Source organism: Equus quagga, chromosome 2 (genome assembly GCF_021613505.1).
Source record: "Equus quagga isolate Etosha38 chromosome 2, UCLA_HA_Equagga_1.0, whole genome shotgun sequence".
NCBI lineage: Eukaryota > Metazoa > Chordata > Mammalia > Perissodactyla > Equidae > Equus > Equus quagga.
Genome location: NC_060268.1, coordinates 88,844,102 through 88,860,742, shown reverse-complemented (window position 1 = coordinate 88,860,742; position 16,641 = coordinate 88,844,102). Strand labels below are relative to the sequence as shown.

The 16,641-nt window shown below is 49.8% G+C and overlaps 1 protein-coding gene across 9 annotated transcripts in view; it reads right to left on the bottom strand.

Moving 5' to 3' along the window:
• Positions 1–243: 243 nt before the first annotated feature.
• Positions 244–16,641, bottom strand: part of AKAP13 (A-kinase anchoring protein 13) — a 325,669-nt gene continuing 309,271 nt past the window's right edge. For 8 of the 9 annotated variants that reach the window (XM_046653445.1, XM_046653446.1, XM_046653448.1 and 5 more), the window contains 8 exons: positions 16,173–16,367; positions 12,705–12,866; positions 12,188–12,258; positions 11,705–11,749; positions 8,975–9,025; positions 7,612–8,055; positions 5,749–6,088; positions 244–4,933 (listed from right to left, as the gene is read on the bottom strand). In XM_046653445.1, the coding sequence (XP_046509401.1) occupies positions 4,884–4,933; positions 5,749–6,088; positions 7,612–8,055; positions 8,975–9,025; positions 11,705–11,749; positions 12,188–12,258; positions 12,705–12,866; positions 16,173–16,367 (1,358 nt within the window). In that variant the 3' untranslated portion in view covers positions 244–4,883. The remainder of the gene's footprint in view (positions 4,934–5,748; positions 6,089–7,611; positions 8,056–8,974; positions 9,026–11,704; positions 11,750–12,187; positions 12,259–12,704; positions 12,867–16,172; positions 16,368–16,641) is intronic. The other variant, XM_046653447.1, reaches the window with a different exon arrangement.

The window sequence follows — 16,641 nt, the reverse complement described above, 5'->3', positions numbered from 1 at the left end:
ACTCTTGACACCTTTGGGTTTTGGGCCCCGGCTCCAGGAAAGAGCGGGAGTCCCCAGGGAGCTGCTCGGCGCTCCAGGACCCCGCTCCCGGCTCCCAGTCCCAGAGGTGCAGAAATCAGGCTGCCTGGGGGAGAAGGCGCTCCTGACAGCTGGGGAGGGGCACCCCCTTGACCAGGACCCCCGAGGATCTTGGGACTCTTGCTGGGACGCCCACAGGGACAGGAATACGTCACAGCCACAATCGAGACTTAAAGGACATTTATTTTTTTGAAAGGGTCGAGGGGGACTTTACAAGAGTCTGAAGCAGTAACTAGAAAGGAAGATAAATAAAATACAAAGCCAGTATGTTGTGGCAAAATTCCAGAAAACACACTGAAAAAAATCTTTACAGTTTAAAACTGCTTTACTTTATACATAATTACAAATTAATATACAGCCTCTGGGTTTTAACCCCTTTTTATTTAATAGAATTTAGCACAGAAATGTTCATATAGCATTTGAAAATAACGAATGGGAGCAGAGGTACAGGCGGAGGGAAACGACCCTCCTGCACAGCCTGGCGTCCCCCGCGCATGTGCCGGCCACGGGCTGAGTGACACTCGGGAAACCCCAGGCGAAACCGTCACCACGGGCGAGCCGAGCTCAGGCGGTCCCCGTCGGCGCTGCCCGTCCTGTCAGTGGCTGAAAGGCAGAGGGGGTGAAGCGGGGGAGCCCCCAGCCCAGGCCGGCTCAGCCCGGGGTCTGGGGCGGGTCGTCATGTTCGGTGGCAGCAGACACTTTAGCCCACAGGGTTTGCCCGTCTTTAAACCTTAGCGAGATGGAGAAGGAATTCAAGGCCTGTCAATCTTTTGACAAATTAAATTAGATGAGTACATGGAAAGAAGCCTTTGTTTTTTCCCCTTCCTTTTTTTTTTTTCCTTTTATGGCAGCATTAAAATACTTTTCATTTTAAAACCTGGCCAGCAGGCAGCGGGTTCCAATGCGCTGGTGAACTAGGAATGTTATGCTACATCGAAAGGAAAATGAAGAACCAAACCAAAACAAAGTCATTGCCCTCTTCCTGGTCTCTGAGGATGCAAGAGGGCAACAGTGCCGGGCTGGGTCCGACCCCCAGGGCCGTGGGCACGTCTGTCAGCCACTGCTACTGTTTAACCTGAAGGGTCACTTCCAGGCTCCCACATTCGAAGGGTGTCCACGAATTGGGGGGGGGGGGTCAATACGCTTTTGCAGCATCTGGGGTCCCCTCCAGGCCATCCTCACTATGGCCACTGAAGCCCACTCACCAGGACTGTCTCTCTAAAGCCCTCCCAGGGCTTGGCTGTCCTCAGGGCACAACGGCCGCTCATCAACAATGGAGTAAACCACAGCTCCAATGAAAATACTAAACCCCGGGGAAGAAAAACCTGGCTATGGGAAAAGAACCTTCGAGACGAAAGGAGGCAATATGGAGGACGTCTGTGAACAGCAACTTCTGCTCAGGTTCTGGCCTCTAAGGTTCTGGTCCAACCTTTCATTTAAGGTGGAGCCTAGTTCATTAGACCCTGACACACCAACACCCATCCCCCCACATAAAGGTACAACCAGCCCCAAGGGTCTTAGAACTTCGTGCTTGCTACTACTAACACTAGGGGCTTGGGAAGACAAGAGATAAGGGAGAAAATTAGCAAGGGACAACTTTTAGTGGTATTACCCTGAGACATTAAGAGGAAAAAAGGTAAGATTCGTACCTTTTCGAAAAAAATCTTGATAAGGATTTCTTCCCCACAGACAGCTCTTGTGGGGATAGAGGATGGAATGTTGGCAAAGATTGAATTATGGCAATTCGCATGTTTTTAACCCTCTCCATTTTCAAAGAAGAAAACAGTTAACACTGTTGATTGTCTCAAAATTGAAGCCAACCAATGAAAGCATTTAAAGTGCACACGTCACCCAACTGGGATGACGACGATTGAGATGATAGAAGTTTTCAGAGAAGATGCAGCCAGCCTCCTTCCAGGAAAGTCGTTAGATTCTGGAAATCTGGGGACTCCGGATGGTGTCTCCGTCTGTCGCCCAAAACTTAAAACGCAACGCCAGGCATGTGATTTCTTGAGCTTGACGGAGAGGCACGGCCTCCGAGCGTGGGGACACTGTGGGGAATTGACTCAGTCACCCTAGAAGACAACCCCTTCTCACAGGAAAGAAACCCAGACAGGGCTGCAGACTCAGTAACCAGAGTGGTTCTCAAGGTCAAAAGCAAGAGCACACGCAGCACAATCGCAGGCAGCTCCCTGCGCGTGACAATAAATCCCCGAGTTCAGCTGCAAAGGGGGCAGACGGCCCAGGCACTAAAGCCCCGTCTTGGTAAGCGGGTCTCTTCTGCATGCAGAATATTCTGGATGAAGTGGGGCAGCTGGGGCGGAGGCAGACTACCTTCTGATGCGCTGATTCTAGACTTGTCCAACCAGAACCTGACCAAACCATTTTAAGTCAGTGGGCAGAGGTGAAACCTCCACTTTCACAAACTACCACTGAAACCAAAGCGACTCAGACGTCACAGCTGGCTGGGAGAAAAGGACACTTTAAACTGGAATCCCACTATGCAGCAGTGAACAGAGACGCCGCGTCACAGCACTCTTGTGATGAGCGGGAGCAGGTCTCACTAGCACTGACCCTCCTTGTCTCAAGCCCAGAACAGGTGGCCTGGCCTCCAGCGACACGGAGGAAGCAGCACGCAGGGCCTCACTCTCAGCTCCCTGCCCTGCCAGCAGAGCGCTCTCTGTGGGACGTGCAGCCACAGAGGGGGACTTGGGCGAGTGACAAGGACAGAGAGCCGGGCTGCATGCGGACCTGAGGAAAACCATGGCAGGCACAGCTGTACCTCGGAGCTGCACGGATCGGTGGAGGGAGCGGCTGGACTTCCTGCTGTTTGGGGTCTCTGGGGGGCCCACCAGGTGCAAGAGAACATCAGCTGGTCGTGTTCTTAGCCTGTTTCTGAAGGGTAAGAAATCTCCACGACAAACACAGGCGAGAGTAGCGCACAGGGACAAGTTTCTTAACTCTCAGGCAAGGAAGAGGACATCCCTCGATCAAAGGATGGGGGGTGCGGGAGGAGCAAAGGAGACGGACCCCTTCCCCAACCCTTCTTCTCTCCTGGGCCTTCAAGACACTTGGACAAATACCGAGGGGTGAGTGGGGCTGGCTGCTCCTCGCTTCCTGCACTGATCAGAGAGCTGAAACCGTTGGGCTTTGTGTGTTCGCCCTTCAAACACACACGCACGCACGCACACACACACATACACAAAATAAATAAAACAATTCTAAGCTAAAAATTTTAAACCAGACCTCTTTCAAATAAACTGAAAGATAAATATCTCCATCTGCAAGGCCAGCTTGCAACTCATCAACAAGCACCAAGTTACAGATTTTTTTGTTTGTTTTTTAAAAAGTATGTCCAAAGACCCATGCTCCTGAGGGGCAAAGAGCAAGAATGAAAGGCCACATGTAAAGCACAGAATCTTCCAGGGTCTGCCCGCAGGGAGAGCGACAAGTGTGGCAGGTGTACAGCTTCAGAGGGAAGCATCGCCAGTGGGGCCTGCCCTGCCCCTGCCTGCTGGGGACGAGCCTCGAGCCAACCGATCAGAACGCAGAGGGAAAAGGAAAAGAGAGAGAAGAGAAAGAGAACACAGGCAGCATCCGTGGCCCCTGCGAGGGGGAGAGCAGAATAACCAACAACCTTTAGACTGGAAACATTTTTTAAGGAATCACATTTTGCCAAGCCCTCCTGACCCAGAAGAACCTTCCAAGCCACCCCTTCGGCCAGCTCTCCTCTGCCTGTCCTGGTGGGAATCACCAGGCAGAAGCTGAACACCTTCACCTGCACCTCCTGCTGGGCCAGCTGTCCTGGCCGAGGGGTGGGACAACCTCGCTGCGGGAGAAGCAGGCGGCACTAGCGGCACAGCGCCCACAGGGCCCCTCTCTCCCAACAGGGAGGGCAGCAGGAGCGGCTCCCCGGGAGCCACGTGAGGTCTCAGGAATACTGCCAGAAGGCTGTGGCCCCTTCTGGTCAGTGACAACCAGAAAGTGTCACACCACAGGGGTCACAGGGAAGCAGCCTCTCTACTTCACTTGTGCCCGAAATACATGGGCAAACATCTTGGAAAGCCAGCATATGATTTCTTCTGGATTTGATGATGAACTTAGATGCTTTTTTTTTAGTGAGTGAAATGCCAAAATTAAGGAGGTACAAGTAACACGCGTTTTCAACACATCAAGCCTTCTCTCAACTGGTTTCCACAAATGTTTGTCATCCCTTCTAAAATAGAATGAGAAACACATGCAGGAGGGGCGAGGCGTGCACGGTGGGTTTACAGGGGGACAGCTCTGGAGGACGTGGGTGCGACCCCAAGCGCCCGCACGCTCCCTGCGCAGCGCCGGACAGACTGTACATCGTTCCGGCGTACCCCACGTGTCCATGCAGATGGGCTACTGTCTATGTACACAGATCAAGGCTGAACGACCTGCTGCTTGAGTTTTGGTTGTGTCCCCCAAATCAAAGGCAGGCAGAGTGTCAGATCTCATTGGGAAACACTCTTTTAGCCTTTAGGAATTCCTGACATGTCAAAAACCATCTCCTGGACTTCTTGGGCCACTACTTTCAGTGTAACATCCTCAGTAGGGTCGGCCCCAGCACGCGAGTCGCCGGCAGCCACCAATCCTGGGCCTCTTCCCCACCCTGACACTCAAGACCGTCTGTTCCTCGGGTCAAGGACCTGGGGCAGCGCAGGAGGACCGGACGCTGGAGAGCGGGGGCGTCCGATGGAAGAGCGCGCACACAGGAGCAGCAGGGGGGCGGGCCAGGAACCGCGGGCTGGGACAGGCGGCGCTGCCTCAGCACGGGGAGGTCAGCAGAAGATCTCTTCCCCCTCCACAGGTCCTTCCGACGCAGGGCCATCTGGAACATGCGCAACCAAAGAGGAAAATGAAATTCAGAAAAAAACGGCTCTTTTCATTGAATTCCCTCCCTTTTTCCCCAAACACAAGTTTCTGGGGATGCAGGTGGACGGCTGGGGCCGGCGGGCAATCGGCTCCCCGCACGCTGCACGACGACCTCAGCGACAGCCTTCGCTACCTGCTGCTCCCGTGAGCCTGACAGGAGCGCTGGACTTTCTGTTTATAAGCAGGCTGCAAACAGAAATTTTTCTCTAACCTCCCACACAGAAGGGAGAGAGCACTCCTAGTGACGAGGGACAGAGAAAGATTCGGGGGAAAGCGGGGCCTAAGTGGGAGCCCTGTTCAGTGACCGACTCACGAGCTGTGACAGTGAGCACATCACTTCGTCTCTCTGGTTCGTGTCCCCTACTTCACAGTCACTTCGAGGGTTAAATCAGATCTTGGAAAATGCTCACCAAGCACCAGTCACTGTCACCAGTTACAGGCCCGGCCCAGAAAGGCAGGGACGACCGTGACTGCTCCACTGAGTAGAGTTTCAGCTACTCAACTAGACAATGAACGCCTGAAAAACGAAGGCTCTGCTCCTTTGCATGCACGTGCACACACAGAAGGGGCCCTCACGCTCGTTCACTGGTGTTCTCAGTGTAAGTTCCCACGGTCCTTTGCGGGCAGAGCAGGTGGGTTTGGCAGAAGCACGACAACTCAGCTTTCCCACCTGCGGGGCACCTATCGTTACCCCCGGGGCCACTACAATCCGCCCACTGTGCAGGGTGCAGGGACGGCTTGGCCGCAGCGAGACCCGGGGGTGGGACTCACCGCCGGGCTGCGAGCGGCCCCCTTTGCTCTTCTTCTTCTTGTCCTTCTTGTCCTTTGGCTTTGCCAACCCAAACAGGCGGGGGGAGCTGCAGCTGGAGCTGGCTGCTGGCGTCTGGCTCGGACCCTCTGGTACTTTGCTTGTTTGGCTGGTGGAACTCAGTATATGAAAAGGCCCCTTATCTTTGGGTGTCCGAGAGATGCTGTTCCTTTTTGGGGACACTGAGAGTTCTGAGTCCAATGACCCTGATTTGGCTATGGAAGGCGCAGACGGCAAGGGGCACTCCTCAGGGTTGGGCAAGAAGGATGGGATCCTCAGCAGCTTCGAGTGTTGATGCGAAACCTGCACATGTGCAAGAGAAGGGGTTTTGACTTCGAGGCCGGCAGCATCCCGGTGCTCACTCCATGAATGCTGGCTGAGAGCAACTGCGTGGGTCAGCCTGGGGCACGCCTGCTACCTGGGACTCTACACCATTCTTTGTTAAAAGATTCAGAACGTCTCAGCTTATTGACTGACCCCCAAGTAGTTATCTATGAAAGTGTTGAAAATGTGGCCTTTGATACCATTCATATTTTTATTACCTGCACTTAACCTCAGCATCATCAAGAATTAACAGCTCCCTGGATGAGGCAGCCGAGAAAAGCGCTCCCTGTCCTGAAGAGACAGGGGAGCTGGTATCTGAGGACTGACTGACACAGGGACGCAGACACGTATTTCAGGGCTAAGAGATTACAGAAGCCAGCTCAGGCGAGCAGGTGGGTGCACCTCACACCAAGACCCTAGTGAAAGGCTAAACCAAGGACAGAAAGGGAAAGCCCGTCAGTCTGGCCTGTGCCCTCCCTGTGCCTGGGAACCCTGCTTTGTGGAAGCCCCATGGGTTTTATTGGGGCGGGGGTGGAAGCCTTCCTTGCGTCATAAAAAGCAAAGCAGGGCCATTTGCATTCCCCGCCATACACATGAAAACCTCCGTAGGAAGCTCAAGTGCCCCCCTTCGGAAGATGTCAGCTTAATTTTCTTTCATGGTCGAGGTCAGCCAGTCAAACAAATAGCAACATGTTATGAGTATCAACAGACACGTGGCTCTGTGTGCACCCGGGCTGTCCATCTGCCACAAGTGTCGGTGTTGCACAATAACCACGGAGTGTCGCTGAAATAAACTCGGAGTGAGCGCGCTGGAAACCTGGAAGCCTTCCCATCTAAGTGAGCAGCTACAGATAAGAAAGGTTTCATCCGTGGAAGCAAGACAGGTCAGGGATCAAGCCAGCCCGGACATCTGCGGTCCCCGCAGGAACCACTCTCCACCAAGAGTGGCCGCCTCCCACCCCTCTGCTGGGACAGTTCGGTCACTGCCGCCCCGACCCCACCCCAGGTTGTTTCCGTAACGCGGGTGCCAGTGCCGTTCACTGCCGTCCAGCGAGCGCAGCGCTCCCGCTCCGGGGGGCCTTTCTCCTCTGCGAGCCTCCCCCTCTGGATACGGGTTCCTTTAGGCTGGTACCATTCGATTTCTTAGGTGGCGCAGAGCAGCGGGGGTGCTCCTGAACCCCGCCTGGCTGACCCTCTCAGACACGCCGAGGCTCCCCCAGCCCAGCCCAGGGTGGCGGAGGGAAGTGCCAGCCGGCAACAAGCGCCTGCTGACTTCGCCCCAAAATCCCAGCTTCTCCCTTCTCATCAGCCTCTCAGAGATGCAAAAAAAGATGCTCACTTCCCCACCTGCCCCCTTTCAGCGCAAAAAAGACTCTGCAAAGCAGCCTTTGTGTCTCTGCCCACTTTCCGCTGGTGCTCAGCACACAGGGCTCCTTCCTGTGCCAGCGGCCACCTGGCGGTGACCGTGGGAACGGGAAGCCCTTCTCTGCCTCCCCGCGTACCTGGCCAACGTCCCGCTCAGGCAGCCGCGGGCGCTCGGCGTCGCGCCTCAGCTGCTCCTGCTCCCTCTCGAGCTGCCTCTGGGCAGCGCGCAGGCGCTCCAGGTCTCCCTGGTAGGTGCCCTTGCGCTGCTGCAGCTCGGTGCGCTCGCGCTCCAGGTCGCGCTGGCCCCGCTGCAGCGCCTCCTCGCGCTGCGCCAGCCGCGCCTCGCGCTCCTGCAGCGCCCGCTCGCGGGCCTCCCACTCGCGCTCGCGCCGCCGCCGCTCCTCTGCGTGCTGCGCCTGCTGCCGCTGCAGGTTGGCCAGGTCCTGGCGCTGCTTCTCCAGGCTGCGCTGCTTCTCCTGCTCCACCAGCGAGCTGGGCCGCGACAGGCTGCGCGCCAGCGCCCTCTCGCTCAGCATCAGCTTCTGGTCCTCGATGTAGCTGTCCTGCTGCAACACCACACCCTGAGGGAGACACGGCGAGGGAGAAATGCAGCTCTGTCCCGAGGACAGCGAACCTCAAGAGCCCTCCTGACCCTGTGCTGGGGGGAACGAGTCACTGTGACAGACTACCAACTCCCTTTTTTTTTGCTGAGGAAGATTCGCCCTGAGCTAACATCTGTGCCAATCTCCCTCTCTTTTGTATGTGGGATGCCACCACAGCATGGCTGACCAGTAGCATAGGTCCATGCCTGGGATCCAAACCCGCGAACCTGGGCAACGGAAGCAGAGTACCCCGAACTTAACCATTACATCATGGGCGGGCCCCTCTCCTCATTTTTAAGCTGTTCTGGTGAAAATGCTCCAGGATGACCCCTGTGGTTAGTATGTGGGAATGTCAATGGTGCAGGAACTCTCGGTTTTTGGTTAAACTTGGCCACATGCTGTTGACATTGCCTGTAGCGGGGAGTGTGTATATTTTGGAGGTGGGGAGAAGCAGGAATTGGATTGGTTAGATCCTCAAGAAAAGAAGTGAGCAGAATTTAAGGATAATTCCCAGAAAGTACTAAACAGCTGTTTTGGGAAGGCCATTCTATCCAAATACCACACAGAGCTATGGCATATGGAACCTCGGAATCACGTAAAAGCCCTTTCCAGACTGAAATGATGCTCCCAGTGCCTGGTAGCACCCTCTGTCCTTGTGGTGCTGCCGTCAACAGCTCCCGCAGCCTCCCATCTGCTCAGCCATTCCAGTCTCAGAAGGAGAGGATGCTCTAGCCACGGCGTCTTGTAACCTTTCTCATATGGCAGCCTGACTTCTCCAGACTGAGGGCCCCATTTACCCATAAGCAACCTGCAAACTGCCAAGATCCAGGCCAACAATACCCTCTTCACTGTTTTCTGGAAACAACTAAGTGAAGGGATGAAAGCGAAAGGCACGCACCTGCAAGGAGCTGAGGAGCTCGTGGAGATGGACGACGCTCTGGACGACCTGCTGCCAAAGGAACACAGTGGAGACGTCACCTCAGGACTGAGCCTCAGAACCCACCACACCACGTGTCACCCGACAACTCAGCCTCCTGAACACACGAGGTGCTCGCATTTGCGTGAAATATTTTCATACTGAAAGCACCCAAGAGAATACGCAGGTACCAGCCACCAAGAAAAACAAACAGCATCAAACAAACAAAACACCCGCGAGAGCAGGAGGGACATCAGCACACGTTCAAATGTATTCTAAAGCTCCAGTTACTCAAAGTGGCACAAAATGGCATATATCTCAGTGTAACAGAAGAGGAAACCCAGAAGTGAACCACAGGAATTAGTATATCAATGGGGAAGGAAAGAATATTCAACAAATCGTTCGGAGAAATTGGCTAAATCTTTGGAAAAAATTAAGCTGGGGCTGGTTCACACAAAAAACATTCAAACAGATGAAATATTAAGTGTAAAAAAAGAACCATAAAAGGGCTATGATAAAATATGAGAATGTTTTCTGATCTTGAACCAGGAAAGGGTTTTCAAAGACAGAAGCGATCCAAGAAACCCCACACGCACACACATCAACTTCCACTATGTAAAATATAAAATTAGAAGGCAAAGGACAAACTCAACAGAAAGTCAAACGGAAAAATCTTTGATTTAAAAAAGGCTCTCAAAGAACAGACTAGTGGTTACCAGAGGGGAAGAGGGTTGGGAGGTGGGCGAAAGGGGTAAGGGGCACATATGTATGGTGATGGATAAAAATTAGACTATTGTGGTGAGCACGATGCAGACTATACAGAAACTGATGAATAATAATGTACACCTGAAACTCACAATGTTATAAACTGCTATGACCTCAATAAAATAATTAGAAAAAATAAGTAAAAATAAAAATGACTCTCAGAGATCAGTAAGAAAAGAAATGAAGTACCCTAGCAGAAAAACAGGTTAGGAACACAAACCAGCAATTTATGAAAGAAGAAATACCAATGGGCATTTATGTAACACGTGAAATGGCACAGCTTTCTTTCTAGAGGGCAGTTTGGCATCTTGAGGAAATAATCAATGTGTGTACATGGATGCTCTTGGCTGCATCATTTCAAAAGCAAAAAAGTGGAGAAAGAACCACTGGAAAGATTAAATACATTATGGTAGACAACATCATAACATGCAGTTGTTAAAGAGCATGTTTGTACAAATATGAAATATGGCCTGGGGAAATGCTTCTGACGTATGTTAAGAGAAAAAAGCAGGACACAAAGCTCCAGGAAGTACTGATACAAATTGTATAAAACTATTTTTATACTATTCATAGTCACACAAACAGACATATAAATATACGTTATAGAAAAAAGGCTGGAAATATAAACATCAAATATTTAACAGTAGTTATTTCTCAGTGGTGGGATTATCTTTACTTATTCTTTTCCTTTTTTACATTATTACACATCTTTCAAAGTTTCTACCATGAACGTGTATTCCTTGTATAATACTTAAGACAAAACACAGAAAACTTAATTATCAGGCTTAGCTCTTCTGAGAATACTTTCACCCCTCATTTAAGCTTATTCTTAATAAACAGAAAGAGAGGGAAATCACAGAAGACCAGCTGACTGCCAAGCATCCATAGTGCATCCAGAGTGTATAACCCCTGCTGGGAATGCCTGAGAAACACTGGTCTTGTACTATTTCTTGCCTGACTCTTCTCACTAAATAGAAGGGAAATTTAAATGTAAATTTCGCCAAGTGGGAAAGTCAACTAAGAGCTAATTTCACGCAGCAGATCCAGAGCAGGTCTGCGCGAGCGCAGGTTTATTTCATTTAACGGGACTCCTTCAGGATACCACACTGTTTAGACTTCGTACCAACAAACAGAAAACAGTATCCTTCCGAGTTTGAGGGGAAAAAGGCAAAGGTTCTCTTAATTAAAAATGTCAAAACAAAGCTCCTTGGGGATTTAAGATATTATGTTAAAAGCAAGAAGAAATACAAAGAGCATCCTAAGAGGTACCCCCTAAAAAGCCACTACCGCCCCGTCTGCTCACACACGAGGCTCAGGCTCAGAGTCAGGAGGTGGCAGGAAGCTCGAAGAGGATTCCTGAGGAAGCAGGAGAGGGGCAGTTGAGGGACGCAGTGCAGGTGTCCCTCAGGACAAGCGGAGCTCGCGGAAGGAGGGGGAGGAAGACGCACAGCTGAATCTCTCTCGAACCAGGAGGACGCCGGGTAACTTTTAGAGTGACACCCACACTGAGCAAAAAGCAGTGCTCAAAGAAGAAAACTCAACTTGAATCCTCGAGGGCAAGAAATTACTATGCAGAGTGAGCCACAAATTAATCTGCCCTGTTCCAGCCTTGTGGCTTTGGCGCCAGGCTTGTGTTACAAGTGGCTACAAATTCTCCTCAGTGCACTTGGACAGAAAGAAACCACCGAAGGGGCTTCACAGCGCATGCTTGGAGAAAGCAAGTGGCTTCTCCAGGACAGAGGCAGAGGCCAGCAGAGCAGGCAGCACTCCGGCAGAGCCCCTGAGGCCCTGGGGCGGGGACAAGGCAAGGCGAAAGGAACTGACAACTGCTGCTCACGCACAGATCACAGCCAGGAGGCAGTGTGTTACGACAGCACAAAAGTGAGTATTCCTAACCAGCAATTACAACAAGATCATGTTCTTCTAAACAGCTCATAATGTCCTTACCTCATTGTTTCTTTTAAGCATAAATACCAGGTTGGCATTTCCACCCTACAAAACAAAAAACATGCATTTAAAATAAAAAGGTCCTGAGGCAGACATTATATTTCCTGTGTGTCTCCATGATGCGGTGGTTTCCCATTTCCCTCTCTCCCTCAGACTCCCATGGCAGGGTGATGACAATTTGAGGCTAAGCTGGTACGGAAGCCTTGTTACGGGTTCAGGTCGGTTTGGGGCATTTAAAGAAACCTCCTAATGAGACTGGTCCTGCCAGGGCTGTGGCAGAGCCATGAACGTACACACAGTGTTCTGAGCCACAGAGGCCGAATGGTCGAGAAACGCAACTATTAACTATGTTTGTGTAAAAATGTCCTTGCCTCTTCAAGTAAAGTACGAAATAAAAACAGCAACTCAGACATCCAAAACAAGATCAACTTGGACTCAGAGGGAAGCACCAAGAAGGTCTCAGTGTATTTTAAACAGAAATACCTTTTTCAGACCACTATCCGACTCTGTCCTCCTGAGGTCTTGGCCATCGTCTCCCTCTTCCTTCTCACCTCCTAGACAAATAAAAAAAGTGTCTTTTTTTTTTTTGAAGTTGTGAAATACATTATCCAAGAAAAGAATACAACATACACAGCTTAGGGATATGACATTTCTGAATCCTATTAATGCTAAAAAAGGGGAAGCCATTTAGTGGCAGCTAAGCGATTATTAATAATTTTACTGATGCAGAAGAACGAGAAGCAGAAAGGGAAAAATGAGTATTATCACTCCTTTGGCTACAGCTTAGCTGAGATTCCAGGAACATCTTTTTTATTACTCAAAATGAGCGTGACACTGAAAGCGGTTCTTCAGTGTTTAGCAGCTGGATACGTACTAGGATCTCACTACGACGACAACTGACTGAACGGGACAGAGGTGAGGGGGCTACCAATTATAGATCATTTCCGTTGTGTCTGACAGCCAAGGGCTGCCTAGAAAAGCACGAGTCCAACACACTCACCTTTTGAAGCGTTCATCTGATGGCTGTCAAATCCTCCAAAGGTCTCTGCTCTCCGGGGCAGGGAAACAGGGCCGACCGTGCCTTCTTGCTCAACGGGGCTGCTGACAGCCTGCCCAAGTGTGCCTCCCAGGCTGCCACTCACCAAGCCCTGAAGGATCTCCACTGGAAAAAAGGAAACACACAAAACTGACATCTCGTCTTTCAGGGAGATAAAGAAACCCTCACTGTATGTGCTCACTAGACGTCTATGTAGATATATAAAACGTCACTATATGTACAGGGAGCATGATCCGAAAATTTCAGAGGGTGCCTAGGTGACTTCCTTTGCTCAGAGAAAGACTTCAGCTGAGGATATGAGTTTTGGTTGGATTCTACAGGAAATTCAGAGATTAAAGAACTTCAGCCTTATTTACATGAGGCCTAGGAAGTCTGAAAGAGCACAGCGAAGGCTGAGTAATTTACCAGAAGAAGCATGGCTTCTGCAGTCACATCCAAAATAGCCAAAAGGAACTCCCTGGAGAGTAAGGTGGGCCAGTGTGAGAACAGCAACTAAAATGGGCGGGGCCTCTGCCCCTCCCGTACTGAGTGGTTCCAGGGGCTGCAGCAGTCTCTATCTGAATTCTCAAATCCGGCCAGCCCCCGGCCTTCTCCAGAGCAGAGTCCCACAGGGAGCAGACAGTGCTGAAAGGGGGATAAAACTGAGCAGGGCAGGCGCAACAGAGACGGAGGCAGAGGGAGGTTCAGAGGGAAGGAGGGACGAGACGGGCAGGGACTCTCACTAGACAAGCCAGCGTATTTTTTAAAAACACTACATGAAAACAACACAAGAGTCCCGTGACGTGAGAAAAGCCATCCGTACCTAAACATTTAAGAAACTTATTTCACATAAAAATGGGCAACAGAAAACATCCAAGTCAAATCCCATACAAAGTTAAGACAAGAGGAAGTGAGAGAAAGGACAAGGGGCATGTCCATAAAACAAAGGACCTGATAACATTAAGAAAATGACACAAGCCAGGAAAGAACCCAGGTCAGAATGAGAAACACAGAAACGAGGCAGCAAAACTCAAGTGTGAACAAAAGAAGAGTCATTTTAGAGATGAAAAGTAACTAGAATACAGGAGCAAATAAACCCAACAGAAATGACTTAAGAAAACAGAAGGTGAAAAAAGAATATTTAAACATCACTAAGATGGAGGCATGAAAGTACTATGAGAAGGCAGCAAGTACTGAAGACAGGCCAAGACGATCCAACAACGGATGATGGGAGCTCCTGAAGAAGACAAAGCAGGGAACAGGAGAATGCTAAAAACGGTCATTCAGAATACTTCTCTGAAATCTGAAAAATCGGAAGCCACACCCCAAAACAGAACACTGCAATCCCGAGAACATCAATCCAGAATGACCAGCACCAAAGCATATTCTAGTAAAACTACTTGGATTGAGGAAAAAATTCTTTGGGCATCCAGGCAAAGAGCACATGACTTACATGGGGGAAATCTAATTAAGAGCAGACTCTGACAGCAATGCTTTATGCCAGGAAAAAACGAATAACATATTTGAGAATAATTAAGATCCCCAAGGAAAGAAAATATGAACTAAGGATTTTACATCCAGCAGAACAGACTTTCAAGTATAAAGGGCACAAACTATTACCAACAGGCAAGGACTCAGGGTATCTGATCCTCACGAGGCTTTCCTGAGACTTCTAAAGAATACGCTTCAGACATCCAAAATGACTAGCCACACTGACCTAAGACCTGGCTGTGGTTCCAGGAGAATGGAGACTATAGGTCAGGGCTAAAAATGAGAGGGTACTGTGTGTGAGGAACAGCTATAAGCTGACAGTGGACAAAGTACAACTGTTTGAAAAACAGAAAAAGGGAGAATGGAGACAGTGTATAAAAATCAAGGTGGGGCCAGGCCAGTGGCATAGTGGTTAATGTTGCACGCTTCGCTTCGGCAGCCCAGGGTTTGCAGGTTTGGTTCCTGGGTGCAGACCTACACACTGCTCATCAAGCCATGCTATGGTGGCGTCCCACATGCAAAACAGAGGAAGCTTGGCACAGATGTTAGCTCAGGGACAATTTTCCTCACCAAAAAAAACAAAAAAAAAAGAATCACGGTGACAGTCATATTAGTATTATTATTCTGACACTGTCATGTGTGTTCAGATAGGACAAAGGCAGTGAGTAAATACAGGATTTTCTACTTCTATGATGTATCCTTTGGACTGAGGATCTACAATGTGGAAGAAAGGAGACACAGATGTAACACAGAAGAGGTTAAGTAAAAGCCCCATAGTCCACAACCTGAATCCATGCTACACACACACACACACACACATTCCCCCCAGGCTGTCCACTGAAAAGGCTCAACCTAGTAACAGTGAAAACCCCAGGAGCCCACCGTTAGTGCCCAGACTGTGGTACTGAAATATCATTTCCCAGTAAAAGAAACCAGAGCTTCTTAGAGGCACAGCTGATTCCAGATCCAGGCAGAAAACAAGATGACCCTGGAACATCTCAATATACCCAAGCAGCTCTCAAAGAACATGAGGGTCATGTCAAAAGGACTCAGAAGCCTAACAGAGAGGCACTCACTGGCAAATACACGACATTTTGAACTTTTAATAAGGATAAGAATTGCAAAGATTTGAAACCCATGCAACACTATGTTTGAATTCATGAGTCTGTGATAATATTTTAAAAGTACTGGTCACCTTCAAAGGATGGCCATAAAATAACTATCTTGAAACCTAGTAAATAAAGGGGGGAAAAATCAAGCATTTATCCTTTTATTCAGCTTTTCCTATGTTACCAAAAGGAGACAACTAGCTATTTTGTGCCTCCTGAGGAAAGAGCACAGCATTACAAGAACAGCACTACGAGCTTGCCAAAGGTCAAGTCTGAGTAATTAAGCCTCTGAATCCAGCTGTGCATCTGAAGGAACCAGAGGACAGAAGAACAGAACCACTGCACGAATGGAATCCGAACTATGAGAAACTCCACAGGTCAAAAAGCTCAGATTCTTCAAAGCTAAACTGTATAGAAAAGAAAGGGATGTGCAGGGGACTGTAAATTAAGAATCTTAAACGGCATATCAAAAAACACGAGCAAGATTAAACCACACTGTCTGCGAATAGGCACTTGGCCATAAAACCATCAACATAAGCGACGACTGTGCAAGTCACAGTACCTGCTCCTGTGGGTGGGAGGGATGGAGGGAGGGAGCTCTGACGGGACAGGACATGTGGAGGGGCTTTGGGGGTGTCTGGTCACATTTTATTTCTTGACCTGGCTAGTGCTTACAAGGATGCCCACTTGATAATTTATTGAAGTGAAATATTTGTTTTGGGTTGTTATCTGTATTTGTGCTTTATTTTACAATAAAAGAGTAAAACCTGGTAGATAACATCGGCGTGTAAACCACTCTGGGAAGAGGAGAAGAGGATGCAATTTGAATTACCCTCATTTATGGCATTTTTCATTAAGGGGCCTCCTTTGAGAGCCTCTTCTGTGTTGGAGCGGAAGAGGGTTCTAGAGCTGTGAGTTGGGGAGCAATCGTCTGGCAAGGGAGTGCTGCACTCAGTCATGTCCCGGAAAATCATCTCCTTCTCCTCCAGCAGGAGCAGGATCTGCTGGTCCTTCTGCTGAAGTTGCTCTGCAAGGTGCACGGAGAAAGGGTCAGGGGATTTGACTGGCGGTAGTACGCTGAGATGAATAGGACACCATCGCCACCTTGCGGTAGCTCGTGGGACAACACAGAACAAAGCGCTTTTGTTCCCCGCCTTTCTTTTCCATCGTGAAGGCAGCATCAAGTTTTTGCTCTGTCATTTCTACCTGGAAAACTATCTGGATCTTTCTAGGCAAACATGGGACTTTCTGACGTAACAAGCTGCTCTTTGTCTCCACTCCTCTGCCTCCTGTCTATTTCT